The 27,593-nt window shown below is 42.0% G+C and overlaps 1 protein-coding gene across 1 annotated transcript in view; it reads left to right on the top strand.

Moving 5' to 3' along the window:
- The first annotated feature begins 7,296 nt into the window (after positions 1-7,296).
- Positions 7,297-27,593, top strand: part of LOC129635269 (F-box only protein 16-like) — a 40,282-nt gene continuing 19,985 nt past the window's right edge. The window contains 3 exon segments of the mRNA XM_055558108.1: positions 7,297-7,395; positions 16,410-16,445; positions 27,098-27,304. Of these exon segments, the coding sequence (XP_055414083.1) occupies positions 7,297-7,395; positions 16,410-16,445; positions 27,098-27,304 (342 nt within the window).

Below are 27,593 nucleotides of genomic sequence, written 5' to 3'. Positions count from 1 at the left end.
CCTCTCATTACATGGTAGATGCTTCATAAATTTCATTAATGAAATTAGACCAGATTGAAAAATTCCCCAAATTTGGAGTTATCCTTATTCAGGCATGCCATCTGCTGGTTCCCTGGTGTATCTGTTAGTCGGCCTGAATTCCTTAACCCAATAAATTACAATTCATGTGGAAGCATTGCTGAGTTTGTGTGTTGGGCAATTTTCCCACGTTCTTTCACTTCCTGTGTGCAGGTGCTATTCTTTCACTGAACCTCTCCAGAATTGTTTTTCCTGCAACCTTCTTTTACCTGTTGGCCACTCGAAAAACCCGGAGAAACGGAGTTTACGTTTCAGAACCCCGGAGTGACCAGAACGGTATAACTGGGCATGCTCAGTAGGTTGGCCTGATTTGGAACATACTTACAGCTTGAATGGGGGCATTTAATGCTGTTTGTTTCAGGATTGGCTGCATATTCGTCCTAGCACTCTATTGAGAGATGGCAGCCTTTCCCACCCTCTGGGCCCTCCCACTTTTCCATTTTGTCCCCGTGCCCAAATTTGGAGCCAGCCCTCCAGGATCTCCCAGCCAATCAAGAAGCCACACATTGTTGCCTAAGAGACCCCGGATACCAGCGAAAAGATTTATAGGTAGTGATTGGCCTACTGGAAGGGGTGGGGGCTAGACGGAGTCACAGAAACAGGAGCTATGGCAACACCAGCGCTAGAGGCTTGAGGAGAAAGACTTGAAGAGAAAGCCCTAAAGAGGTGAGAGCAGTGATCGCTGCATGAAAAAGATGGAGACTCTTTTGAGAGCTCTTCTCTCAGGTCCTCCTGGGCTTCTCACGAGCCTTGGCAGTGACCCCGGGAATTACATTTTGCTGTGTATTAGCAGTTAAATGACCAGGTGCATCATATATATGAAATTAACAACCAACAAATAATTACTTCTGTGCTTATCAAAGCACTAGGTCTTTGCATTGTCTTATAGTTTCTCTTTGTTTCCACCTAGTTGAATATAAGATGAATTCATATTTAAATCTAGATCAGATCAGATCAGATCAGTCACGCAGTCGTGTGCGACTCTTTGCGACCCCATGAATCGCAGCACGCCAGGCCTCCCTGTCCATCACCAACTCCCGGAGTTCACTGAGACTCACGTCCATCGAGTCAGTGATGCCATCCAGCCATCTCATCCTCTGTCGTCCCCTTCTCCTCTTGCCCCCAATCCCTCCCAGCATCCGAGTCTTTTCCAATGAGTCAACTCTTCGCATGAGGTGGCCAAAGTACTGGAGTTTCAACTTTAGCATCATTCCTTCCAAAGAAATCCCAGGGCTGATCTCCTTCAGAATGGACTGGTTGGATCTCCTTGCAGTCCAAGGGACTCTCAAGAGTCTTCTCCAACACCACAGTTCAAAAGCATCCATTCTTCGGTGCTCAGCCTTCTTCACAGTCCAACTCTCACATCCGTACCCTATTTCCTGATCATTTCCTGGCAGTCTCTATTTCCTTCTCTGATGATACTGCAGCGTACAATGGGTGAGCTGTGTGTTAGTGGAGAAACTCAACCGTGTTCTGCTCTGTAAACGCCAAATAAAAACCCGATTATCCTGAGTCTAACCCCAATGTTCGGTTCCTAATGTTGAGTTGTACCTTCTTTGCCACTAGCTTTAATCCTTAAACCACCTCACCTCCACTATTGTGTTCATTCATTCTGCTGATTGAGACAAGGTTTTATTGAGCACCTACTGTGTACTACTGAGTTTAGGATTCAGGTGAGCACATTCAGAAAACCACATTAGCAGAGAAGCACCAGTTTTGTACCACATTCTCTGATCTGAAGTTCAGTGTGTCTGTACAGATAGTGCATGAAGGGAGAGGAAGGAGGATGAACCAAAAAGGTAAATTCATGGTGCACCTAGATCAGCATGCTAAGGATTCTGTAGCCATTACTGAGTCTCTGAAGGTTTTTGAGCTGACAAATGACGAACAGACCTTTAAAAAAATACTTCCCTGAATAGAGTAGTGGTTAGCCAAAGTTGGGGAGGAGGGAAGTGTGGAGATATTGATCAAAGGGTACAAACCTTCAGTTATAAAAGGAATAAGTTCTAGAGACCTTATGTACAGCATGGTGACTATGTGGTGATGGTGGTGGTAGTTTAGTAGCTAAGTTGTGTCCCACTCTTGCAACCCCATGGACTGTAGCCCACCAGGTTCCTCTGTCCATGGGATTCTCCAGGCAAGAACACTGGAGTGGGTTGCCATTTACTTCTTCAGGGGATCTTCCTGCCCAGGGATCATGGTGACTATAGTTAATAGTAATATATTATATACTTGAAATTTGCTAGAAGAGTAGATCTCAAGGGTAATCACACACACAGAAGCACACACATGCACACACACGCACACGTGCACACACACACAGTAACTATGGGAGGTGATGGATATGTTACATAGTTTGATTGTGGTAAGCATTCCACAATGTGTACATACACTAAAACATCACCTTAAATATATACATTTTTTTTTGTTAAAAAAACCCTCTTGTAGTAGACTGTAATCTCCATTATAGGCAAGACTTGTCTTTATACCTGTAATACAGACCTAATAAGTCTTTAGTGAAGTTGTGCAATGGTGACAGTGTGAAGAATGGCTTTGAAGATGGGATTGGAGGTGTGTTACCACTGGAACTTGACCAGAGGACCTAGCCTTGCCTTTAAGCATGACACTAGAAGCACACACTGGGGGTAAGGGCCAGAAGCCCTTTTTCTTCCCCTTTATCCAAAGAAAAATTAAAGGGGAACATGCAAGGACAGCCATTAAGGGGGAAAGAGGTCATGAAAAAACAACAGCCAGGTTTGTATGTAGAAGGAGGGAAGGCAACTTGCTTTGTCTTATAATTTTTTGGTATGTTGTATGAAAGCGTATGAGTGGTCTATACTGTGAACCAGTGTGGACATGCAGATATGCACACTGCCCATCTTCCAGAGTGGACAGAGGAAAAAACTGTAAAAGGATAATGACAAAAACCAGGGCAGGATACCTCCATTTGCCTGCTTCAGGAAGACTATTACCAAGAGGGCTCTTTTGCTCAGCCAGGCCCATCTCCTGAAAACCAAACTTTATTCAAATTGATTTGAAACAAAAAAGCCTAATTCAAATGATTTCTAGCTCTGAAGAACCAGGAAGGAAAAAAAAAAAAAAGCAAAACCTTAGGGAGGACCTGGAAAAACTACTTTGTCTTAATCAGAAATCGTGATTAAAATCAGTCAGATTGTTTTCTACTCAAACTGGGAAAAGAGAGTTTCTGAGCTTACAACAGAAGTTTTTAACCTGGTATAAGCAAAATGTAATGTTAATATGTGGAGAAGGCAATGGCACCTCACTCCAGTACTTTGCCTGGAAAATCCCATGGATGGTGGAGCTTGGTAGGCTTAAGTCCATGGGGCCACTAAGAGTCGGACACGACTGAGTGACTTCCCTTTCACTTTTCACTTTCATGCATTGGAGAAGGAAATGGCAACCCACTCCAGTGTTCTTGCCTGGAGAATCCCAGGGACGGGGGAGCCTGGTGGCTGCCGTCTGTAGGATCACACAGAGTTGGACACGACTGAAGTGACTTAGCAGCAGCAGCAGCAATGTTAATATGAATTTTTCTAGGGAGAAGATTCATAGTTTTCATCATATCCTCAAAGAGTTTTATAGGCCTGAAAAAAATAAAATAAAAGATGGAAAACAATTGGTTTAAGGAATTCCCTGGCAGTCCAGAGGTTAGGACTCTGTATGTTCATTGCCAAGGGCCAGGGTCAATCCCTGGTTGGGGACTAAGATTTTGCAAGCCGAGTGGCTTAGCCTAAACAGATAAATAAAAATTGTTGTGTACACACAACTTCAATCAATTTAAATAGAAGAAACATCAACCATGAATAAATAGCAATAAAGAAGGAAATATGTGATTTTTAACTGAGCAGATCTAGACTCAGTGACCATGCTTTATATATTTGCCTGCTCATGTGTATTTTTATAGCAGCCAATTAATAATACTGTAATGAAATAATTTCTTACATCTTTGCAACTTAGCTGTTAGGAGCTAAGAATGTGAGGGCTCATCTGAACCTCCTTTATTTCCCCTTATTCCAGTGGAGTGGTATCAGCAGGCAACTGCAGGAAGACATTATCTATGGTTTAAAACCCTGAGGTTTTAAAACTATTGGCTTTCTCTTCAGCTCTAATTTAAACCTGAGAAGGAATATTACATGTCAAGTGAGAGTCACAAAATTTCAGATCTAGCATTTGGGGGAATCCTCTGTAAGTCCAAAACTAACGGTTAATTAAAAAAAAATTGTTTTTATTTATTTGGCTGTTCCAGGTCTTAGTTGTGGCATGTGGATCAAAATATTGTCTGGGTGAATTCCCTGGTGGTCCAGGGGACCTGGGTTCTATCCCTGGTCAGTGAACTACATCCCACATGCCCTTACAAAGACCTGGCTCAGCCAGATAAATAAATAAAAATAAATCTTGTTTTAAATTGTCTTATATTTGTTGCTATAATTTTTGGAGCCCTGGGTCACGCAGGCAAATCCTGTGCAGGCTCCAGCTCAGCACCACTGCTTTGGATCTGAAACATACCTTCAGAGAGGAAGAAGGCACAAACAAACAGAAACACTGAAGCCATATACTGAAAATGCCATCCATCTGCTTTAAATATTTTTTACCTTAAAATATTTTGTTGTGCCCCCTTCAAGGACAGGCTTTGAAGAACTCTGGAAATAACAGGAAGTTCTAAGAAAGTCTGTGGTGATGCTATTTTATGTTTTTTTTTTAACTTTTTATTTTGTGTTGGAGTATAACCAATTAACAGTGTTGTGGTAGTTTCACATGAACCATGAAGGGTCTCACCCATACATATACATGTATCCATTCTCCCCCAGCCAGGCTGCCATTGAGCACAGTTCCTTGTGCTATATCATGGGTCCCTGTTGGTTATGCGTTTTAAGTATAGCAGTGTGTACCTGTCCAAGTCAATCCTAAAGGAGATCAGTTCTGAATATTCATTGGAAGGACTGATGCTGAAGCTGAAGGTCCAATTCTTTGCCCACTTGATTTGAAGAGCCCACGCATTAGAAAAGACCCTGATGCTGGGAGAGATTGAAGGCAGGAGGAGAAGGGGATGCCAGAGGACAAGATGGTTGGATGGCATAACTGACTCAATGGACATGAGTTTGAGTAACCTCCGGGAGATGGGAAAGGACAGGGAAGCCTGGCATGCTGCAGTCCATGGAGTTAGTCGGACATGACTGAGTGACTACTTGCAAAAAGTTTCAAAGCTAGTAAGTTTTAGAGCCAGGATCCAAACTGTGTAATGTAAAAAGTTTTGGTTGCAAACAACAGAAATAGATTCTAGCTAATGTGTGTGTGCTGTGTGCTTAGTCGCTCAGTTGTTTCCAACTCTTTGTTGCCCGCCAGGCTCCTCCGTCCATGGGGATTCTCCAGCCAAGAATGCTGGAGTGGGTTGCCATGCCCTCCTCCAAGGACTCTTCCCAACCCAGGGATCGAATTCAGGTCTCCCGCACTGCAGGCAGATTCCTTACCATCTGAGCCACCAGGGATGCCCCTACAAGAAGGGTCTTCTAGCTAATGTAGGTGAAATTTATTGAAGGCTATCAGGTGGCCCACAAAATGGATAAGAAAGGACATGCATGCATGCTAAGTTGCTTCAGTCGTGTCTGATTCTTTGTGGGCTATGGTCCAGCAGGGTCCTCTGTCCCAGGGATTCTCCAGGGAAGAATACTGGAGTGGGCTGCCATGGCCTCTTCCAGGGGATCTTCCTGGCCCAGGGATCAAACCTGCATCTCTTCTGTCTCCAGAATTGGCAGGCAGATTCTTTACCACTAGCACCACCAAGGAAGCCCCTCCAAGAAGAGCCTAAGAACAGCTTAACAGTCTACTCAGAGCATCTATGGTACTTTGAATGATCACCTTGGCTGTAAAGCAAGGATAAGCCAGCATCAGTTACCTGGCCTAGCTTAGTCTTATGACTGGGCAAGGGGAGGCCACCTCGATTAACCAACCCAGCAGACCCTAAACACTGAGGGAAAAGTAATCCCTCATGGAAATTAAAGTGCTTTAATCCAATGAGGACATACATAGGGACTTCCCTGGCTGTCCAATGGTTAGAATTGGATCATAAAGAAGGTTGAGCGTTGAAGAATCGATGCCTTTTAATTGTGGTACTGGAGAAGACCTTTGAGACTCCCTTGGACAGGAAGGAGATCAAATGAGTCCATCCTAAAGGAAATCAACCCTGAATATTCATTGGGAGGACTGATGCTGCAGCTGAAGCTCCAAAACTTTGGCCACCTGATGCAAAGAGCCGACTCCTTGGAAAAGACCCCGATGCTGGCAAAGATTGAAGGCAGGAGGAGAAGGGAGGCAAAAGAGGATGAGATGGTTGGATGGCATCACGAACTCAATGGACATGAGTCTGAGCAAACTTGAAGATAGTGAAGGACAGGGAAGCCTGGTGTACTTCAGTCCATGGAGTTGCAAAGAGCTGGGCGCAACTTAGTGACTGAACAACAGCAGTCATGGTTAAGACTCAACATTTCCAATACAAGGGATGTGAGTTCATCTCCGGTGGGAGAACTGAGATCCCACATGCCGTGAGGCCACAAAAATGAAGGCCCACATATACAGTACTGGGTGTACTGTATATTTTCCCCAGTGTATTTTTCTCAATAAACCCAAATCTGTCCATATATAAATTCTTGGCCTTGTCCATTGTACTATTCTACTTCTTAAACATGGTAGCAAGCTAGAGCCCTTGTTAGCTAGATGTCAGAAAGTTAACAGAGGAAGAAGGAGGTCACAAGGGACAAAATGGAGTAGATCAGATTGCACAGTGATTTTATAAATACTTCTTTCTGACCAATATGGTATGTTCTTAGCTAAGAGTGATTCTGATTTTTCCCGCTTGGTCCAATGAAAATCAAACAGAGTTAAACAGACCTGGGTCTGATTCTCTGTTTCACCACCTACTGTCTGTATAACTCTGGGCAAAGCAAAGTGAGCCTCATTTTCTTCATCTGTAAAATAAGCTAAAACCCACCACCTTACCATATTGTTATGGGTTTAACTGAACAAACCTGTTAAGTGCCTGACATATAAAATACTCCCAGTAAATGTCACTCTCCCGCTAGTCCCTGTCCCAGTGTACTGAAAAAGATTATATGGTATTAGTATTTTTAGTATTCTGAAGATTGTATGATTCATTTCTTCTGAAGACATAGTTTTTCTTACAGAAGAATATCCAGTTATTTCATGATGGCATTTGCACCTCCAAAGAACACAAATGGTCCCAAAATGCAGACAAAGATGAGTACCTGGACACCCCTAAACCATCAGCTTTTGAATGACCGGGTGAGTAATAAGAACTATTGTATTAGTTGAAATCATACTTTGAAGGGAAAAAAAGCATTAAAATTTTGGTAATCAAAACATCAACAGGAATTGCTTAGGATTGTATAGTAGATAAAAAAAACAAAACAAAATGAAGGATTTCTTCAAACATTTTAATTGAAAAAACTGAAATACATTTAGAACAAAAATAAAGAAAACTTTAATTGCGCCCCAGTTACATTGCCAGAGGTGGCAAGAGATACAAAGTTCCTGCTTGGAAAGAAAGATCTTAGGGACTTCCCTGGTGGTCCAGTGGCTAAGACTCTTTGCTCCCAGGGCTGGGGCCCAGGTTCTATCACTGGCCAGGAAATTCAGTCCCACATACTGCAACTAAAGACCCTGTGTGCTGCAACTAAGACCCAGCACAGCCAAATAAATTAATAAACATTTTTTAAAGATTTAGATAAGAAAGCTGTGGTACATATACACAATGGAGTATTACTCAGCCATTAAAAAGAATACATTTGAATCAGTTCTAATGAGGTGGATGAAACTGGAGCCTATTATACAGAGTGAAGTAAGCCAGAAAGAAAAACACCAATACAGTATACTAATGCATATATATGGAATTTAGAAAGATGGTAACAATAACGCTGTGTACGAGACAGCAAAAGAGACACTGATGTATAGAACAGTCTTATGGACTCTGTGAGAGAGGGAGAGGGTGGGAAGATTTGGGAGAATGGCATTGAAACATGTAAAATATCATGTATGAAACGAGTTGCCAGCCCAGGTTCGATGCACGATGCTGGATGCTTGGGGCTGGTGCACTGGGATGACCCAGAGGGATGGAATGGGGAGGGAGGAGGGAGGAGGGTTCGGGATGGGGAACACATGTATACCTGTGGCGGATTCATTTTGATATTTGGCAAAACTAATACAATTATGTAAAGTTTAAAAAAAAAAAAGATTTAGGAGATGAGAAGGAGGAGTGTCTACCAGCTCCCCTTCACCTCCATATCCAACTGGTTTTCAGGTTCTGTGAGTCTTCCTCCGAGGTCTCTTCATCCAGACCCCTTTTCTCCTTTGACTTGTGCACATCCAGCTCCACGTTCTCAGTTCACACACTCACCCCCCCTTTGCCTGGCACATTGCAGTAACCCCTCAGCTGGTTTCACTGTCTCTAATCCATCCTCTATTCTGGTCCCAGAATGATCTTTCTAAAATACCAAACTAATCCTATGAAGCAAGAGATAACAGACTGTTCCAAAGAATAAATTCCACCCTACCCACCATGCATAGCACTGAGGACCCCTTCATGTGTGTTAGTCACTGAGTCATGTGCGACTCTTGGAGACCCCATGGACTATAGCTGGCCAGGCTCCTCTGTCTGTGGGATTCTCCAGGCAAGAATACTGGAGTAGGTTGCCATGACCTCCTCCAAGGGATCTTCATGACCCACGGATCGAACCCAGTGTCCTTTATATCACCTGCATTAGCAAGTGAGTTTTCTTTTTTTAATTTATTTGGTTGCAATTTTGTTGAAGCATGTGAACCCTTAGTTGAAGCATGTGGGATCTAGTTCCCTGACCAGAAATCAAACCCAGGCCCCCTGCATTGGGAGCATGGAGTCTTAGCCCCTGGACCACCAGGGAAGTCCCAGCAGGTGAGTTCTTTAACACTGGCTCCACCTGGGAAGCCTGAAGAGCTTTTGTCAAATTTTATGAGAATTTCTAGGGAATTCCCTGGTGGCCCAGTGGCTCAGTCTGTGCTCCCAATGCAGGGGGCTGGGTTCCATCTGCGTTCAGGAAACTGGATCCCACATGCCGCAAGAGTTTGCATGCTGCAGCTAAAGAACCCACATGGCACAACTAAGACCCAGTGCAGTCAAATAAATAAAAATGTTTAAAATTTTCATGATTATTTCTAGATGAGCAATGATAAGAGAAATAACAATTTCTATTAGAAATGATATTTATTTTGTTGTTCAGAACTCCCATTTTATCACCCCCCCCCCACCATTTTTAGTTTGGTTTAGTTAGGTTCTAGTTTGGAGTAAAACTATTTTCAAAAATCTTAGCCTGCCATATGTAAAATAGATAGGCAATGGGAATTTGCTGCATGGCTCAGGAAACTCACACAGGGGCACTGTATCAACCTAGAGGGGTGGGGTGGGGAGAGAGAGGGGCTGCCAAGTCACTTCAGTCGTGTCCGACTCTGCGACCCCATAGACGGCAGCCCAACAGGCTCCCCCATCCCTGGGATTCTCTAGGCAAGAACACTGGAGTGGGTTGCCATTTCCTTCTCCAATGCATGAAAGTGAAAAGTGAAAGTGAAGTCGCTCAGTCATGTTCGACTCTTTGCGACCCCATGGACTGCAGCCTACCAGGCTCCTCCGTCCATGGGATTCTCCAGGCAAGAGTACTGGAGTGGGGTGCCATCGCCTTCTCTGAGAGAGAGGGGAGGGAGGTTCAAAAGGGAGGGGATATATGCATACCTATGGCTAATTCATGTTGAAGTTTGATAGAAAACAACAAAATTCTGTCAAGCAAAATCCTTCAATAAAAAAATAATTAAAATTAAAAAACTGTCAAATCACTATGTTGTACACCTGAAACTAACATTATATTCTATGTCAATTATAATTCAATAAAAATTAAATATAATATAAATTAAAAAAATCTTGGCCCGTGTATATACCCATATGTATGTGAATGAATGTATCAGTACTTAAGACACACACATGGAATTTGCATATGTATACAGCAAACTGATAATAGTGTGTGCACAAGTGCTCAGTCTTGTCTGACTCTTTGCAACTCCACAGACTGTAGGCCTCCAGGCTCCTCTGTCCGTGGAATTTTCCAGGCAAGAATATTAGAGTGGGTCGCCATGCCCTCCTCCAGGGAATCTTCCCATCCCAGGGATTAAACCCACGTCTCTTTATGTCTCCTGCATCGGCAGGTGGGTTCTTTACCGGTTGAGCCACCAGAGAAGCCCAACTATCAATAGTGGTTTCCCCTAAAAAGTTGGACAACATGGAAGAGTGGGAGGGAAGTCTGTTGGAAGAGAGAGTTTTTGTTTTTTACCGTATACAGTGCAATGATTTTTAACCATTTAAAAAACAAATATAAGTAAAAGCGAGCAAAGAACAGTAATGCTGAGAATTAAAAAACACGGGTTCCAGATCAGCTATACTAAATAATCTCCTGCTTGGCTTCAGCGAGTCTCTTATGCCTCTGATCTTTACTACCTGCCTTTGGAAATTGAGTGGCTTGGATCAGATGACCTCATAGGCCCCTTCCAGGTCTAACATTCTGACACTGTGAAAGGGGTTAAAAATAGATACCTAAGTTTACAGCTGGGCAGACCGTGTCCATACGATAACTTCAAGGGCTTTTCTACACTTCTACAACAGGGCATTTGCCAGTGATCAGCGTAATTTTGGGGTCCTCTTTTTCTGTTTTGGCCACACTGCACAGCATATGGGATTTTAGTTTGCTGGCCAGGGATAGAACCCAGGCACCCTGCATTGCACGCGTGGAGTCTTAAACATTGTACCACTAGGGAAGTCCCTGGTTTTTGTTTTAATTTTGCCTTTTTTCTATTCTATAGTGAAACGAAAAATATGAAACTGTTTCAGTCTAAAATAAACCTCATAGGAGTTTAACTTCACAAGAGGCTTTAAGCAGAGGGATTGAATTCAAATGTAGATGCCAAAATTATAGCATCCTCATATTACAAGATAATTCAGACCTTGTGAAAACGTTGAGAGGAGGAATGTTTTATAAGTATGTATTTCTTTGCTGTCTAGTGTAGGTTTTTTTTTTCCATCTAGTGTTTTAATTGAAAGTGATCAACATTTCTTTTTTTTTTTTTTTAATATGGTTCACACATGTAGTACAGTACACATGTAGTTATAAAGGGTGTTCTGAGCAAAAGCACCTAACCACCATCCATCGGTCATAATTTGGGAGCCCCAAAATGTCTGATGCCTCCATGGGAATGATGTCATATGCTGAAATATGCAACCACAGTGTCAACAGACTAAAATAACAACCATGGGATTTTGACTTAACAGCAGGCTCTGAATAAACTGTGATGTGAGTAAACTGTGATGTAAACCAACTGCAACATTCTTCAAGGAAAGACGATTCTCTCTAATGTTTTCCACTTGAAGTGATACTGTTTCCGGGCTCTTTTTTTTATTTTAATTGAAGTATGGCTGATTTACAATGTTGTGTTAGTTTCAAGTGTACAGCAAAGGGATTCAATTATACATATCTATTCTTTTTCAGATTCTTTCCCTTATGGGTGATTACACAATATTGAGTAGTGTATGTACTATAAGTAGGTCCTTGTTGGTTATTTATTTTATATATAACAGTTTGTATATGTTAATCCCAAACTCCCAATTTATCCTTCCAACCCTCTTCCAGCTTTTTAAGATCAAAAATCTGATTGCAAAGCCTTGGAATGAAGACTTGCTCCCAACCAGAGACTCTAAGATTCTGAGTCTGCCTGAGGGCCTGACAGTTAAATAATTTGTTCCAAATTATACTTCTTGTCAAGGGTAGAGTCAGAACCAGATCTGAGTTTGTCTAGTGTTTCTCTTTCTGCCCATCATGCCTATCAGTTCCTACCTGACTCTAATCGCCTTTTGATGAAGAACTGGATTTGCTTGGACTCTGCTTAGACTTGGTCATTGGCCCTCTAAAGACCCTATCTCCTACCCTCTTTATTTGATTTTATTATCAATGACTGACTTTATTTATTATTTATTTATTTAAATATTTATTTTATTTATTTGTTTGACTGCACTGGGTCTTCATGATGGCATGCAGGATCTCTAGATGCGGCGTGTGGAATCTTTTTAGTTGCAGCAAGTGGAATCTAGTTCCCTGACCAGAGATGGAACTCAGGCCCCTACATAGGGAGTTTGGAGTCTTAGCCACTAGACCACCAGGGAAGTCCCCCTGCCACCTTCTTGCTGACTCTCCACACCCCTTCAGGTCGGTGCCCCTTTCTTTCTGATGCCTTCTGTTGTCATTGGACACCATGATGGTCCTCCCAACCTCCTTTTGAAAGGAGGTTGTCATCCTGGGACCTAATTGTTTTTCTTTTCCCACTGTCAGGTCAAATCATGGGCAGCAATTCATTGAGAATGTAGGGCTTGAGGTCAGAATAGGGAAGATCAAGGTTGGGGGTCAGAATAGAAAGACCATGGTTCTAGCAGGGTTTCCTAGGTGTTAGTGATAAAGAATCTGCTTGTCAATGCAGGACATGCAAGAGATGTGGATTTGATCCCTGGGTCAGGGAGATTCCCCTAGAGTGGGAAATGGCAACCCAGTCCAGTATTCTTGCCTGGAAAATCCCATGGACAGAGGAGCCTGGCAGGCTACAGTCCATGGGGTCTCCAAGACTTGGACATGACTAAGCACAAGAGATGGGAATACCAGACCACCTGATCTGCCTCTTGAGAAATTTGTATGAAGGCCAGGAAGCAACAGTTAGAACTGGACATGGAACAACAGACTGGTTCCGAATAGGAAAAGGAGTTCGTCAAGGCTGTATATTGTCACCCTGTTTGTTTAACTTCTGTGCAGAGTACATCATGAGAAACGCTGGACTGGAAGAAACACAAGCTGCAATCAAGATTGCCAGGAGAAATATCAATAACCTCAGATATGCAGATAACACCACCCTTATGGCAGAAAGTGAAGAGGAACTCAAAAGCCTCTTGATGAAAGTGAAAAGGAGAGTGAAAAAGTTGGCTTAAAGCTGAGCATTCAGAAAATGAAGATCATGGCATCCGGTCCCATCACTTCTTGGGAAATAGATGGGTAAACAGTGGAAACAGTATCAGACTTTATTTTTCTGGGCTCCAAAATCACTGCAGATGATGACTGCAACCATGAATTTAAAAGACGCTTACTCCTTGGAAGGAAAGTTATGACCAACCTAGATAGCATATTCAAAAGCAGAGACATTACTTTGCCAACAAATGTTTGTCTAGTCAAGGCTATGGTTTTTCCTGTGGTAATGTATGGATGTGAGAGTTGGACTGTGAAAAAGGCTGAGCACTGAAGAATTGATGCTTTTGAACTGTGGTGTTGGAGAAGGCTCTTGAGAGTCCCTTGGACTACAAGGAGATCCAACCAGTCCATTCTGAAGGAGATCAGCCCTGGGATTTCTTTGGAGGGAATGATGCTAAAGCTGAAACTCCAGTACTTTGGCCACCTCATGCGAAGAATTGACTCATTGGAAAGGACTCTGATGCTGGGAGGAATTGGGGGCAAGAGGAGAAGGGGATGACAGAGGATGCGATGGCTGGATGGCATCACTGACTTGATGGACGTGAGTCTCAGTGAACTCTGGGAGTTGGTGATGAACAGGGAGGCCTGGCGTGCTGTGATTCATGGGGTTGCAAAGAGTCGGACACAACTGGGTGAATGATTTGATCTGATCTGATCTGAAGCACACTTGCACCACATGGCTTTTTAGTGAGGAACCAAGTATATTATTCAGCTGAACATACAGTCTGGAACCAGTGATTTTTCTTTAAAATCTATAAAGGTAACCCTTCGGGCCTCTGCTTATCCTCTCTAAAACAGAAAAAGTGAACCAAAAGATCCTAAGATTCCTTTTAGCCCTAAAATTCTATGACATCTGAATCTCTTGTTGTTGTTCAGTCAGCAGGTGTTTTGTTGAGAGCTTCCCCTGGAACCTGTGGATCATATAAGGGAAAGTAGGTGTAATCTACCTGGGGAGAGAAAATGAACAGAATCATCTCGCGGGCAATAGCGAATCCTAGAAAGGCCAGGTGGAGCATGGGCTGCAAGTGGAGGAGGAGTTGAGAAGAGTGAGACCAGTGGGTGCCAGAAAATTGCTGGTGCCCGAGACTTAGGAGGGGAATTAGATGCTTGATAGGACTTTGTTAGACACAAGAGAAGGGCTCAGGAAATGTGTGAATCCTGATTTTTCTCTTTTTTTTGTTGTTATTCTTTATTTTTTCTTGGCTGCACTGAGTCTTCATTGGTGCACGAGGGCTTTCTCTAGTTGCAGCGAGTGGAGGCTACTCTCTAGCTGCAGTACGTGGACTCTAGGCCGTGCAGGATCAATAGTTGTGGATCACTGGCTTAGCTGTGCCGAGGCATGTGGAATCTCCCCGACCAGGAATGGAACCTGTATGCCCTGCATTGGCAGGCAGATTCTTAACCCCTGGACCACCACGAAAGCCCTGAATCCTGATTTTTCAGTCTTCTGAAAAATTCTATAGGTTTTAAAATTTTATTTTATAGGCTCTCTTCTATTTTCCTTTTCTTTGTTTGCTTGTTTTGACCACTTCATTGGCCTGTGGGACCTTAATTGCCCAACCAGGGATTGAACCTTTGCTTTCTGCAGCAGAAACACAGAGTCTTAACCACTGGACCACCCGGGAAATCCCCTCTACTATCTCTATTATCTAGAAATTCTGAGATCATCTGTCACTGTTATTTGAGGGTCCTAGTAGCCCAAGGGGCAGTTAATTAGGAGGGAGGAGAAAATGGTATTCTTGTTCTTTTTCTCTAAAGTATAAAAAGTGTCTACCTGTGATATATGATATTCCCTGGTTAGTAGCAAAGATGGCATTTTACGGCCTTGAGGTTGTTGTTGAATCAATTATTTCAGTCTCCATTTTGCCTGCCCTTTGAAAGCAGAATTTGAGAGTCTAAAAAAAGAAAGGAAAACAGATCTCTTGGAAGCATGAAACCAGCTCCTCATCCTCCTCCACAAAAGCGAAGAAATAGCCCTGAGCTAGTTTCTAAATAGGAATAGTGCAAGAGAATTTAGAAAGTGCCAGGAGGAAGGGAAAACATGGAGCCCGATTTTGAAAGCCCACAGAGCACAGGGTGGGCGCCAGAGAGACAGTCACACCTGTTACCTGCTGTCTCTTGCTTCCTGGCTCCAGCTTGCCCTCCTCTGCCAAACCTTCTTGCTCGAGTTGTCCCTTCCTCACCCATTCAGATAGATACACATGTGACTGAAGCTCAGGAAAACACCTCTCCACTAATACGTAAATACACTCACATGGTAGCGATACATCCAAAGGATATTCATTTGTCACAAGCATATTCATTCCTTCCAGCAAGCTTGAGCACCTGTAATATGCCACATACAGCACTCTGCAGTGGAGAAGTCAAGGTGAATAAGACATAGTTTCTGTCCTCAATGGTATATAACAACAAACCTATACACTGAGCTATAAGCCCAGAGGTGCACATATGCAAACATATATGTAATGTACACCCACTGGTATGTGAACTCATGAAATAAAAAAAAAACAGAGCTACTCACTCATAAATTTCACAAGTTCTAATACTAGTCATGCTGAAATATTTGGAGGGAGGTTGTCCGTTTTCCAATTTTTCCTTTGTCAGTTTTGTCATCGCCTTTCATATTCCAAAAATGATTTCACTTTATAGTTCCATTCTTTTCTTATTTCTTGCCTTTAAAAAAATTATTTATTCTCTAAGATGAATTGTCTCACATGGAGAAACTGAGAAAAAGGAAAGTTTGCCCAAGTTATAAATAAAGTTACCCTTTCAGGTACAAAATCTGTCTCTTTATACTCAGTTGATAAAATGGAAAAGACTGGCAATATTTAGTGATTGATCCTTTAATGATGTCTTTTTAAAAATTCATTTATTTTATTTTTGACTGTGCTGGGTTTTCATTGCTGTGCATGGGCTTTCTTTAGTTTTGGCAAGCAGGGGCCACTCTGGCTGCAGTGAGCAGGCTTCTCATTATGGTGGCTTCTCTTGTTGGGGAGCAGGGGCTCTAGGGCATGCAGGCTTTAGTTCTCGTAGCACTTGTGCTCAGTTGCACCTAGGCATGTGGAATCTTTTGGAACAAAGGATTGAGCCAATGTCCCCTGCATTGGCAGGCAGATATTTAACCACTGGACCATCAGGGAAGTCCTAATGATGTCTTTTTAATGGGTATTTTGAACCACAAAATATGAAATCATTCCATCTTTATTTTTTTAATTGTAGGTATTTGAAGAAAGAAGAGCTCTGCTTGGAAAATGGGTACCTATTTAAAGTATACTTGATTCTAAGTCAGAAAGAGAAAGACAAACACCATATGAATATCACTTATATGTGGAATCTAAACTGTGGCACCAATGAACCTACCCTCAAAACAGAAACAGACTCACAGACGTAGAGATCAGACTTGTGGTTGCCAAGTGGGAGGAGAGGATGGAGCAGGACAGACCGGGAGTTTGGGGTTGGTAGATGCAAGCTATTACATTTAGAATGGCTAAGCAACAAGGTCCTACTGTATAGCACAGGGAACTATATCTAGTATCCTGGAATAAACCATAATGAAAAAGAACATAACAAAGGAATGTATATAAATCTATATATCCATATGTAAGTTACTTTCACACTTCCTCAAAGGAAACACAGTCTCAATGACCATTGTCCATGATCAAAGTACAGTAAGTCCGCTCTGTATGAATGAGTTCTGTTCCAAAAGCGAATTCATAGGTCCAATTTGATTGTAAATCCAACACAGTCAGCCTCGGTACCCAACTAACACAACTGGCTACACCCCGCTGTTTGTAAGCTTGCTTCCAGACATCCTGGGCTTGAAATTAAAAAACTGCTCTGCTGTACTGTAAAGTACACAAAAGCACAGCCACCTGTAGTGGATGGACACACATGACCGTGCACGCCAGACGCATGAACTAATGTGATTGGACATGCGAACACACATTTGCATCTTTGAAAGTTCGAAACTCAAATGTTTGTATGAGGGGACTTACTCTATTCCTCTCTGGCTAATGTGTATTACTCATCAAATTCCTCTACAGTTCTCATTGAGAGTCTCTTCCACCCAAGAGAACTGGAAACATGGTCATACAAAAATGTGTACACTAATGTTCACAGTGGCATTATTCATAATTGTCAAAAATGTAAACACCCAAACGTCCATTTGGTGAGAAATGGATAAACCAAATGGGGTCTAGCCAAACAATGGAACAGTGTTCAGCCTGAAAATGAAAGGCAGTTCTCTTTCAAGCTACTCATGAATGAACTTTGAAGATATTGTGCTACGTGAAATAAACCAGACACAAAAGGACCAATATTGTTTGACTCCACTTTTATGAAGTTCTTAGAATAGGCAAATTCACAGAGAAAGAAAGCAAAATACAGGTTACGAAGAAATAGGGATGTTACTTAACCGGTAGAGTTTCAGCTTGAGTTTTAAAAACAGTTCTGCAGACGGATGTGGGGATGTTGCACAACAGTGTGAGTGTGCATCATGTCACTGAACTGTACACTTAAAAATGGTTAAATTTTAAAAAGCACGGGCAAGAAAAAAGAATGAAGTACTGATATATGCTACAACATAAACTTTGAATGTAGTATGCTGAGTGAAAGAAACCAGACACCGAAGCCATCTAGCATACGATTCCATTTACATGAAATATTCAAAATAGAGAAATCCATACAGACAGAAAATAGCTGAGTGGTTTCTAGGGGCCAGGGAGCAGGGGAGGAGTGACTGACTGTAATGGGTGTGGACTTTATTTTGGGGTAATGGAAACGTTCTGAAATTGGACAGCAGTGCTGGCTCTGCAGCCTTGTGAATAGATGAAAATGCTGGGTGGGGTGGTGCATGAATTGTACCTTCATTTAAAAAAACAAATCAGGATCCCTTTTAAAAAATTATGCTTTGATTTCTTTAACTCTAGATGTATATAATGAACTTGAAATAGTCCATCTTTAAAGCACACAGTCAAAGCCTTCTTTCCTTTTAACGGAGCATCTTTGCCCCAGAATACAGTAGTAGACAGAATATCCTACCTTGTGAGTTACTGAGATTCATTTTCCCGTATGTCTTAGTCCATTCCAGGTGCTATAACAGAACACTGGTGGGGGTGGGGGCTTATAAACAGCAGAAAATTCATTTCTCATAGTTCTAGAGGCTGGAAAGTCCAAGATCAAGGTGCTAGCAGACTCGGTGTCTGCTGGGAACCTGCTTTCTGGCTCAGAGACTCTCCATGTGTCTTCACATGACAAAAGGGCTAAAGGTCACTCTGTAGTCTCTTTAATAAAGGACACTAAACCCATTCATGAGGGCTTCCCTGGTGGCTCAGTGGTAAAGAATCCGCCTGCCAATCAGGAAACTCTGGTTCGCTCTCTGGGTCAGGAAGATCCCCTGGAGTAGGAAGTGGCAACCCACTCCAGTATTCTTGCCTGGGAAATCCCATTAACAGAGAAGCCTGGCGGGCTACAATCCATGGGGTGGCAAAGAGTCAGACACAACTGAACGACTGAGCATGGATGCTCGCAATCCCATATGTGAATGCTCTCCCTCATGACCTAATCCTCTCAAAGGCCCCACCTACCTCCCTGGGTCATTACCACAGGGTTAGGGTTTCAGTTTCGGAATTAGGGGTGACATAAACATTCAATCCATCATAAAGCTCTGTATCTTACTGGTGTTGTTTGTCTGATTTAGTCACCACTTCTTTTCTGTGCTGGTCTACAAGCTCCAGTCTAAAGATATTTACTAACCTAAAGAAGGGAAAAAAAAGTCATGTACGCAATGTTTCTGGAAGACTTTACATATCCTCTGGAGAAAGAAATGGCAACCCATTCCAGTATTCTTGCCTGGAAAACCCCATGGACAGAGGAGCCCGGCAGGTTACAATCGTGGGGTCGCAAAGAGTTGGACATGCCTGATCGACTTCACTTTACTTTTACTTTTACAAGAAAAGGGGCAATATTGATTTCCTTCAGACAGGAAAACTGTCTAAAGGGTTGAAGAGACTCTTACCTGGAGAGCGTTTTGTGTCTTTTGAATTTTTAATCATATGAATGTTTTTAATCATGTGAAGGTAATATCTATTCAAAATAATAATAAAATTTTATAAAATAAATTCACTAAAAATGGCAAAATGAGACATACCCGAAATTTAAAATCTAGCTAAGTTTTTCTCATATTGTATTTGTGTTTTTAAACTAACTTTGTTACCAACAACTTAAAAAAGAGACTTATAAAAAAAGCAAATAGATAAAATAAAAAGGGACATATTTAAAATGACTATCTTTGCATTTTCATTCTACTTACTATGAATGTGAATCCCTAAATTAATATAACCAGGGCTAATGTTCAGGCAGAATTCATTGGTATGGCTGAGCAGCCTCTGCCGATTTTGATTGGTTGATAGCATTGCCAGTTGTTAAACATTTTTAAGATCACCCTGGATAAAATTGAAGGTCTTCAAACTTTTAAAAAGATCTTGTTAATTCTTTTCTTTTACCATAACTAATAGAAGCATATATTTCAAAGGTCACTGATATTTGCAAAGATCACTAATTATCTCTCTACTCCAATCAGCCAAACTATAGGGTCAGGCATGGTTTTACCATGCTCCTTGTTGTGCATTGCTTGATGCTGTTAGGCATCTAATAAATATTTTCTAAATGAATAAATGGTACTCACTGGTTTTTCTCTTTTGCCCAACAACAAACTTATTCCATAAATTCACTAGATTATATGGTAATCTTTACACCTCCATGAAAGCCACAGGAATTAAGTTTGAAGGGGATATTTCCAGTTTATTTTTATTCAGTTTTCTCTCTCCAGTTTGGGTTTAGGCTTTATTTGTCTGTGTGTTTTATGAACAGCATAACAGATTGATAGCATAAGGAATGCATTTTCAATAAAAAAAAGAAAGAGAAGTAAGCAAGTATACAGGTTTTTTTTTGTTTTTAATTTTCCTTTATTTATGGCTGTGCTGAGTCTTCCTCACTGCACAGGCTTTTCTATAGTTGTGGTGTGCAAGCTTCCCATTGCCAGGGCTTCTCTTGTTGCAGAGACTGGGCTCTAGAGCCTTCTCATTTAAGTTGTGGTGCATGGGATCAACACAGGCTCAGTAGTTGTGGCACACGGGCTTAGTTGCTCCACTGCATGTAGGATCTTCCCAGATCAGGGATCAAACCCATGTTACCTGCGTTGGCAGGTAGATTCTTTACCACTGAGCCACCAGGGAAGCCCAAGGATACTGATTTTTAAACTTAGCATTACTTGGGATTTTCATTGTACGAGTCAAGTATTGGCTTTAAAGCTCAATCTCATATTAGAAGTAAAGTCACTTTTAAAAACAATCTGGATAGTAAAGGGCAAGATGTAATGTGAAACCTATTCAATGATAGACAATCCAAAAAGTATTTTATATTTAGCCATGTGTGCATGCTCAGTCGTGTCTGACTCTTTTGCGACCCCATGAACTATAGCCCGCCAAGTTTCTCTGTGCATGGGATTTTCCAAGCAAGAATATTGGCGTGGGTTGCCATTTCCTTCTCCAGGGGATCTTCCCAACCCAGGGATCAAACCCAGGTCTCCTGCATTGCAGACAGATTCTTTACCAGCTGAGCCACCAGTAAAGCCCAGGATAATATAACCAAAAAGCAAAAAAAAAAAAAAAAAAAAAAAAAAAAAAAAAAAAATAACAGCCTCTTCCTTCATCTTGACCTCACTGCCTGAGAACTTTCCTCTCCTTGCCATTTGGTGTGCGATGAGTGGCGCTGATGCCCTAGCAATGGTCCTCACATCTTGAAAGTGCAGCAAGAATCCTTGTAACAACTACTCTGAAAATGGGATTTTCACAATCCTATTGTCAAGAAATCCGGAAAGGCATTAAAAGTAACTATAAAATATAATTATGATATGATATAAGATAGTATTGTTGCTGTTTAGTAACTAAGTCATGTCTGAGTCTTTTGCGACCCCGTGGACTGTAAACCCACCAGGCTCCTCTGTCCATGTGATTTCCCAAGCAAGAATACTGGAGCCAGTTGCCATTTCCTTCTTCAAGGGATCTTCCTGACGCAGGGATTGACCCCCTGTCTCCTGCTTGGCAGACGTATTCTTTTCCACTGAGTCACCCGTGATGGTCATAGCATATAAGATAGTGTAGCATAAAATAATGTAGCACAATGTCGTATACTAATTACATGGTATTAATATTAAAAAGGAACTAACTGTAAAATGAGGTATCATACATGGTACTAGGATAAGAAAATGGTCTTAGCTGCTCCCCTGCCTCACACATTAGATCCCTGGCTGTGATGGTATGGCTCTTTTTTCTTGAAGAGCTGAAGCAAGAGATGTGGGACAGATATATATACTACTATATATATATAATAGATTTGAAAAAAAAACAACAAACAAACCCAGGAACCTACTGTATAGCACAAGGAACTATATCCAATATCTTATTATAACCTACAGTGGAAAAGAATCTAAAACAGAATATGTGTGTGTGTGTGTGTGTATACATATATAAATCAATATGCTAGATACCTAAAAGATTGTAAAATAACAATGCTTCAAATTAGAAATTTTTTTAAAAAAGAGAAAGATACTGGGCGATTACCAAATTCATGTACAGTTAATTCTTCCATGGATTATCTACTTTTTGGATTATTCCCAGCACCTTTTAAATTCCAAGGGTTTTCCCCCAGCTGTTAAGCATTCTTCTCAGTCATCTACCCACCTTCAACTGGTAGAAGTTCAAGGAATGCAAATTTGTTTTCTATTAGACTAAATAAACACAATTAGAAAGGAGAAACCCCCAAGGCAAGAACACCTATCAAAGCCAAATATAAATTATCTTTGACTGTTATAATCAGGGAAATAAATGAGAAACCAATGTAATTATCTTTTTAATCTCTAGAGGAAAAGGTTTGAATGTTTTCTTTTATAGATTTCTTCAGCGCTTTATAATCCTAATGTTCTTTTATATTCATTCTAAATCACTGTTCTTCAATCTGAGCCTGTTCTCTTCTTCTGGGCATCTGTGACAATAAGTGAGCTGACCTCAATCCTTGCAAATGTGCTTCCTGTCCTTGTTAATGTACAAACATGGTAACTTTATGCTTTGTAATTTAATTATTATATATCTAATGATTTACCCCTCATGCTTATTATTTTTAACATCACTATGATATTTTCTAACAGGGGTCCCCAACCTCTGGGCCACAGACCCATTGGTACCTCTCATCAGATCAGCAGTGGCATCACATTAGAAATAAAGTGCACAATAAATGTAATGCTGTAGTTTTTCCAGTAGTCATGTATGGATGCGAGAGTTGAATCATAAAGAAGGCTGAGTGATGAAGAATTGATGCTTTTGAACTGTGGTGTTGGAGAAGACTCTTGAGAGTCCCTTGAACTGCAAGGAGATCAAACCAGTCAATCCTAAAGGAAGTCAGTCCTGATCGTTCATTGGAAGGACTGATGCTGACGCTGAAACTCCGTACTTGGGCCACCGGATGTGAAGAGCTGACTCATTAGAAAAGACTGATGCCGGGAAAGATTAAAGGCAGGAGGAGAAGGGGACGACAGAGGACCAGAGGGTAGGAAAACATCACTGACCCAATGGAGGTGAGTGTGAGCCAGCTCCAGCAGATGGCGAAGGACAGGGAAGTCTGGCATGCTGCAGCCCATGGAGTTGCAGTCAGACATGACTGAGTGACTGAACTACAATAAAATGCAATGTGCTTGAATCACCCTGAAGCCATCCCTCCCTGCCTGTTCCCCCTGTCCGTGGAAAAATTCTCTTCTATGAAACTGGTCCCTAGTGCCAAAAAGTTTGGGGACCACTGTTTATAACATTAGCTACCATGAGTTCAAAGAGTCATACACTCTTTCAGGAATTTTATACATATTTTCATTTCTTTAATCTTCCCAGTAACTCTAAATTTTGATATAATTATTCAATCAATGTGTAAAGGAAGGAATTAAGAGATTCTTAGTGAGACTCTGAATGGCCTCACTCCCAAAGCCCCCATTCACCCTTAATGCCGTATTTTCTCTTATCATGTTGCTGAGCTGATTCACTATTGTGAGGCATTTGGGGTTATTCCTGATTTACTGTAGTGATAATTATATCCCATAAACATTTCTTCCCTCATCATCCTGGGTCCCCACATAGCTCAGTTTCTACAGAGTAGCGCGTAGCACTGCCCAAAGTAATTTTAAAGATGAATACCAATTTTCATGTTGTCTCTCAAAGAAAAATCACAGGGGATCCAATTCAGAACTCATAACACTACTTACCAGATCCCCTTTCTTCACTCCCCAGTTCTCTCACACTGTATAACTGCTGGAAGGGCAGTTACAGTCTGAACCGCCACAAACTGCCTACACGCCAAAACCCTGCAGCTCTCCTATCTCCATATGCCCCCCACTGGCTCCTTGTTTTAGAGATCACCGCAGCATCGTGGGCTGGTCCTTCCCCCAGCCCTCACCACTCTGGTCTGCCTTCTCTATCATTCTAATAACCCATCCCCAAAGGAAAGAAGTCTCATATTACGTTAGTTAGAAATATGGACTGTGCAGAAACAGGCGGAAAGGAAATCTGGGAACATTCATACATGAATACATTTTATTCACTTATTTGTAAATTAAGGTTTCTGATGGTTTTTTTTTCTTTTTATTTCATTTGAGAGTCCCCCCTCCCCCTTGAATGATAGTGTCCAAAGTGAGATTGATGAGCGCTGAAAAGATCTTGTAACAGTGAATAGTTTTTGTTTTATTTAAAAATCTTTGGTTTGGCTGCACTGGGTCTTTGTTGCAACACAGGCTTTCTCTAGTTGTGGCATGTGGGCTCTTAGTTCCCTGAGCAGGTTATCAACCCTAGTCCCTTGCATTGGAAGGCAGATTCTTTTTATTTATTTGTTTATGGCTGAGCTGCGTCTTCGTTGCTGTGTGCGGGCTTTCCCTAGTTGTCGTGAGCATGGGACCACTCCTCCCTACTTGAAGGACGCAGTCTTCCTACTGCAGTGGCTTCTCTGGTTGCAGAGCACAGGCTCTAGGGTGCTTGGGCTTCAGGGGCTGTGGCATGTGGGCTCAGTAGTTGTGGCTCTCAGGCTTACTTGCCTTGCAGCAGGTGGAATCATCCCAGACCAGGGATGGAACCCATGTCCACTGCACTGGCAGATTCTTAACCACTGGACTTCCAAGGAAGTCCCACAGTGAATGGTTTTAATCGAGAAGTACTCCAACTAATTAAAAAAAAATAGATCCTATGATTACAAAGAAGTTGACTTGTCATAAGGCTTAAAATACATTTTTACTTTATATGCCTTTTTTTTTTTTTTTTTAAAAGGGCCTCCCTGGTGGCTCAGATGGTAAAAGCGTCTGCCTGTAATGTGGGAAACCCAGGTTCGATTCCTGGGTCGGGAAGATCCCCTGGAGAAGGAAATGGCAATCCACCCCAGCACTCTTGCCTGGAAAATCCCATGGACAGAGAAGCCTGATAGGCTACAGTCCATGGGGTCGCAAAGAGTTGGAAATGCCTTTACTTGCACTTTCATGCCTTTTTAGGTGGTCAATGTATTTTATGATTAAAACTAAAGTATTATAAAATTCTGATTACTTTATACTAACTAGCAAATATCTATTGGTGAAATGCAATAGTGTATAAAATACAAGTAGCCCCAAACTTTCCTGTTTTCTCTCCTCTAATGGACTAAAGAAGAAAAACAGAGGTTTAGACTCTGATAACAGCTCCTTCCGCTGCTAGCTGTTCCCATAAGAACCTTTCTTTTGATTTTGGCCAGCTCTCACACTCTCATCTTTGATTAGTCACTAATCTTGGGACTGGTTTGGGGTCATCACTGGGGAAAATTGTGAAGTAACCCAAGCATTTGTTTGGTATGCCCCAGATTGCTTTGGCATGTACTTCCTGTCTCTGGCACTCTTTTTTTTTCCAGGTCCTCCGATCAACTTTTCCTTTCCAATCATATCAATCATTTACATATTAGTAGGACTTTAACTCGGAGAAGGCAATGGCACCCCACTCCAGTACTCTTGCCTGGAAAATCCCATGGGCTGAGGAGCCTGGTAAGCTGCAGTGCATGGGGTCGCTAAGAGTCAGACACAACTGAGCGACTTCACTTTCTTTTTTCACCTTCATGCATTGGAGAAGGAAATGACAACCCACTCCAGTGTTCTTGCCTGGAGAATCCAAGAGACGGGGGAGCCTGGTGGGCAGCCGTCTATGGGGTCGCACAGAGTCGGACACGACTGAAGCGACTTAGCAGCAGCAGCAGCAGCAGGACTTTAACTGGAGCTTCCCAGGTGGTGCTAGTGGTAAAGAATCCACCTGCCAATGCAGGAGACCCAAAAGACACAAGTTCGATCCCTGGGTCGGGAAGAGCCCTTGGAATAGGAAATGGCACCTCATCCCAGTATTCTTGCCTGGAAAATTCCATGGACAGAGGAGCCTAGTGGGCTCAGCAAAGAGTCAGACAAGAGTGAGTGACTGAGAACACACACACACACACAGGACTTTAACCCTATATACTCCCCCTTCTCAGAGATATTTGCTTGTATTGCCTTATCTCTAATTGTGAATGCAAAGGTTTGTTTCTGGTCCTGGAGTTTTAATCACTAATGAGCTGATGTAAACTATGGGGGAAGACTGACTGCCCGGGTGTCTTCTCTTAAGGTTGTACAGACAGTCTGTGGCTTAAGATGCTTTGGCTTAGCAACTTTTTGGCTTTACAGTGATGCAAAAGTGATAGACATTCAGTGGACACCATAGTTAAAATTTTGTATTTGGGTTTTTTTGGGAGGGGTGGCTAGCCATGTGCAGTAGGATACTTATTTATGGTTCTGGGCAGCCAGTGAGCCACAGCTCCCAGTCAGCCACTCAGTCACAAGAGTACAGGCCAAATACACTTAAAACCATCAGTACCCAGACAGCCATTCTGGTTTCACATTCAGTGTGCTTGTATATATGCTAAGTTGTGTCAGTCATGTCCAACTCTGTGCAACCCCATGGCCTGTAGCCCCCCAGGCTCCTCTGTCTATGGAACTCTCCAGGCAAGAATACTGGAGTGGGTTGCCATTCCCTTCTCCAGGTGTAGTAGTCAATAAATTACATGAACTAGTCAACGCTTTCTTCTAAAATAGGCTTTGTGGTAGATGATTTTGTCCAACTATAGGCTCATGTGAGGGCTTCCCTGGTGGCTCAGTGATAAAGAATACTTCTGTCAATGCAGGAGACTCAGGTTTGATTCCTGGGTCAGGAAGATCCCATGGAGGAGGGCACGGCAACCCACTCCAGTATTCTTGCCTGGAGAATCCCATGGACACAGGAGCCTGCTGAGCTACAGTCTATGGGGTCGCAAAACAGCTGGACATGACTGAGCGACTAAACAACAGCAAGGAGCATCAGGGTTCATGCAAGCGTTCTGAGCACGTTAAGGTAGACTGGGCTAAGCTAGGATGTTTGGTACGTTAAGTGTATTATGTGCATTTTTAATTTATGATACTTTCAACTTAGGATGGATTAATTGGGATATAGCCCCATCAGAAGTTAAAGATCTACATTTTACAAGTCTGTATATATTCTCAGTTTACGACTATGACCAGCTCCCAAATTTTTCTGTAACTCCAAGTTTTGAGGTCAAGTGCATGTCTATGTCAACACTGGGCTTGCTTGGGCTCACACACACACATGTGAGAAAGAACAGGTAGGTGGCAAAACATGGGGTGTACTTGTTAGGGAAAGAAATGCATGCAATTCGTTAAGAATAAGTTACTAAACTCACTTTCTATGCAGTTCTTTATCTCTTTCATAATGCGTCTCTGGTGTCAGACTAAACCTGGAACTTTTTTTTTTTTTTGCTTTGCTTTTTTTTTTCTCCAGTTTGACAAATGGATGGACACTCAGAGGAGAAGAATCCTGACAGTCCTGTTAGAACGCTGCTCCCTGTCACAGCAAAAGTTCTGCTGTTGAAAGCTTCTGGAGAAAATTCCAGCAGAAGCTCTGGATTTTACGACCAAGCTCCCAAAGGTGTTATCTTTATACATCTTTTCTTTCCTGGACCCCCAAAGCCTTTGTCTCTGTGCACAGGCACAGATAAAGAAGCAGGGTTCAGTGTTTTGTAAAGACAGCCTAGAAAACACTGAACCTTGAGGGAAAAAGGAAAGCACGCATACAAAACCGAGCACCGACAAGACGCTCACCGCGTTTCGTTGGCACGGTTTGGATTGGCCCCAGCTCTTTGTGTCTGGCTGTGCACTTAGTGCTCAAAGGGGAGAAAAAGTAAGCCATCGCTAAGTGTCCATAAAATAGTATTAGCCAGTTGGGGAAATATATACACATGTATATAATGGTTCATCATCAGAATAGCCTTATATTG

This window comes from Bubalus kerabau, chromosome 20 (assembly GCF_029407905.1).
Source record: "Bubalus kerabau isolate K-KA32 ecotype Philippines breed swamp buffalo chromosome 20, PCC_UOA_SB_1v2, whole genome shotgun sequence".
Classification (NCBI taxonomy): Eukaryota; Metazoa; Chordata; class Mammalia; order Artiodactyla; family Bovidae; genus Bubalus; species Bubalus kerabau.
Note: the sequence above shows the minus strand (reverse complement) of the source record. Positions and strands in the feature narration are given on the sequence as shown.